This window comes from Geospiza fortis, unplaced genomic scaffold (genome assembly GCF_000277835.1).
Source record: "Geospiza fortis unplaced genomic scaffold, GeoFor_1.0 scaffold520, whole genome shotgun sequence".
NCBI classification, from domain to species: domain Eukaryota; kingdom Metazoa; phylum Chordata; class Aves; order Passeriformes; family Thraupidae; genus Geospiza; species Geospiza fortis.
Genome location: NW_005054821.1, coordinates 17,725 through 20,827, shown reverse-complemented (window position 1 = coordinate 20,827; position 3,103 = coordinate 17,725). Strand labels below are relative to the sequence as shown.

The following is a 3,103-nucleotide window of genomic DNA, read 5'->3' as shown; positions in this document are numbered from 1 at the left end:
CGCTCCCAGGGGCCCTCCCAGCCCGCAGCTCCCGCCCCGCTCATCTCGGCATTTTTTTTAATTTTTTTTTTTTCCCCCCTTTGTTTGCGTTCTTGCAGGAGAGGAAATCCGGGAGCTGGACATGGTGCCCGAGGCGTTGCTGCACCCTGAGCGCCCCACCTTTATCGAGCGGTTGGCAGGGAGCTTCACCAAGAGGAAACGATCCACGCCGCAGAAATTTGTGGGTAAGGGAAGGATGGAAATGATGGGAAAATGGAAAAATTCCCTCGGCGGGAAGTGAGGGGCGGCCTCAGGGATGGCCGGGTGTGGGGGGGGAGCGGCGCGGGAAGGGGAATTCCCACAAAAAAGCCTCAGAATGGGTCTCAGATTAAGAAAAAAAAAAAAAACCGGCTCAAATTGAAAGATAAATTCAAATTAAAAGAAAAGCATCTCTTAAAACAAAAATCCCCTCACGTTTAAAAAACCCTTACATTAAAAAATTTCAGCAAATTAACAACAACAACAAAAAAATCCTTAAAACAACAAAAACCCAGAGGAAACGCTCCAAGCCGCAGAAATCTGTGGGTAAGGAAAGGATGGAAATGATGGAAAAGACGGAAAAATTCCCTCGGCGGGAAGTGAGGGGCGGCCTCAGGGATGGCCGGGTGTGAGGGGGGAACGGCGCGGGAAGGGGAATCCCCACACAAAGGCCTCAAATTAACAAAAAAGCGGCTCAGATTGAAAAATATAAATTCAAAATAAAAGAAAAGCAACTAATTTTAAAAAGAAAACAAATTTTAAAAAAAAAAAAAAATCCCCCCAAAAAAAAAAAAAAAAAAAAAAAAAAAAAAAAGAAAAGAAAAAACCAACCAACCAAACCCATTAAATGAAAAAACCCTTCGCAAATTAAGTAAAAAATCCTCATAATCAAAACCTGAGGGGAAATGCTCCAAGCTCCAGAAATTCTTGTGTGAGGAAAAGCTGGAAAAATTCCCCCGGCGGGAAGTGAGGGGCGGCCTCAGGGATGGCCGGGTGTGAGGGGGGAACGGCGCGGGAAGGGGAATCCCCACAAAAAAGCTTCAAATTAAGAAAAAAACGGCTCAAATTGAAAAATACAAAGTCAAATTAAAGGAAAAGCAAGTAATTTTTTTTTAAAAAACATTAATTTAAAAAAAATTCCCCTCACACTTAAAAAATCCCTTAAATTAAAAAATACCAGCAAATTAGCAAAAAAATCCTTAAATCAACAAAAACGCAGAGGAAATGCTCCAAGCCACAGAAATTTGTGGGTAAGGAAAAGATGGAAATGATGGAAAAATGGAAAAATTCCCTCGGCAGGAAGTGAGGGGCGGCCTCAGGGATGGCCGGGTGTGAGGGGGGAGCGGAATCCCCGCACAAAGACCTCAAAATGGGTCTCAAGTTAACAAAGAAAGGGTCAAATTGAAAGATAAATTCAAATTAAAAGAAGAACATCTCTTGAAAAAAAAACAAAAAAAATTAATTTAAAAATTTTCCCCTCACATTTCAAAAAACCCCTTAAATCCCCCACAAAGGCCTCAAATTAACAAAAAACCTGCTCAAATTGAAAAATATAAATTCAAATTAAAAGAAAAGCAATTCGTTTTTTTAAAAAAGCTTTAATTAAAGAAATTTTCCCTCACACTTTTAAAAAAAACCTTAAATGAAAAAATACATACAAATTAATGAAAAACCCCTCAAATTAACAATAAAAAGGCTCAAATGGGAAAATGTAAATTCAAATCAAAAGAAAAGCAACTCATTTTTAGAAAAAAAAGTTTTAGTTAAAGAAAGTTTCCCTCACACTGAAGAAAACCCCTTTAAATTAGAAAATACCAGCAAATTAACCAAAAAACCCCCTCAAATTAACAAAAAACCCAGAGGAAATGCTCCAAGCCTCAGAAATTTGGGGGTAAAGTTGGAAAAATTCCCCCATGGGAGATGTGGGGCAGGAAAGGGAACCCCTACAAAGGCCTCAAAATGGGCCTCAAATTAACAAAAAAAGCTCCTCAAATTAATAAATAACTGGTTCAGATAAACAAAAAATTCCTCAAATTAACAAAAACCCCCTCAAATTAAAGAATTCTGCCTTCAAATTAAAAAAAAATCCTTAATTTAAACAAAAACCCCTCAAATGAAAAATACTTCTCAAATTAAAAACTTCTGTCCTCAAATTACCAAAAAAGCCTGTCAAATTAACAAAACCTCATGAAATTCAAAATTTCTCCCCTCAAAATGGAAATTAACCCCTTAAATTAAAAGAACCCACTCAAATTAACAAAACACACTCAAATTAAAAATCACATATTTGGGTGTCCTCATTCCACCCCAACCCCTCTCTGACTTTGGGGTGCCCTGAGGGTGTCCCCAACCCCTCTTGGTGATTTTGGGGTTTCCCCATCCCACCTTAATCCCTCTCTCTGATTTTAGGGTGCTCTGAGGGTGTCCCCAAGCCCTGTCAGTGATTTTAGGGTGCTCTGAGGGTGCCCTCATCCCACTCCAAACCCCTGTCAGTGATTTTGGGGTGTCCCCATCCCACCCCAGTCCCTCTCTCAGTGATTTTGGGGCGCCCTCATCTCACCCCATGCCCCTCCGTCTGATTTTGGAGTGTCCTGAGGGTGTCCCCAACTCCTCTGATTTTGGGGTGTCCCCTCTCCCTCTCTCCAATTTTTGGGTGTCCCCAACCCCTCTCTCTGACTTTGGGGCGCCCTGAGTGTGTCCCCAACCCCTCTTGGTGACTTTGGGGTGTCGCTATCCCACCCCACTCCTTCTCTCTGATTTCAGGGTGTCCCTGACCCCTCTCTGTTATTTCGAGGTGCTCCCTCTCCCTCTCTCTGACTTTAGGGTGTCCCTGTTCCACCCCAGCCCCTCTCTCTGATTTCGGGGTGTCTCTGATCCGGGGTCCCCCCTCTCCCTCTCAGGTGAGAAGCAGATGCGCTTCGCCCTCTCGGAGCTGCCCTTCGATGTCAGCCCCGGCTTCGACAAGGACGTGGAGGTGGTTCCGTCCCGCGGGCACGCCCTGGAGCCGCCCTACGCCGGGCCCCTGTCCCTGCTGGGCGCCGGGGACCCTCTGCGCCCGCTCCGCTTGGCCACCAACTGCATCACC

At 43.8% G+C, this 3,103-nt stretch overlaps 1 protein-coding gene across 1 annotated transcript in view; it reads left to right on the top strand.

Moving 5' to 3' along the window:
* LOC115949154 (zinc finger protein Eos-like) overlaps positions 1-3,103 on the top strand; it is a 19,475-nt gene that overhangs the window by 15,944 nt on the left and 428 nt on the right. Inside the window, exons 6-7 of the mRNA XM_031065512.1 lie at positions 99-224; positions 2,919-3,102. Coding sequence (XP_030921372.1) covers positions 99-224; positions 2,919-3,102 — 310 coding nt within the window. The remainder of the gene's footprint in view (positions 1-98; positions 225-2,918; position 3,103) is intronic.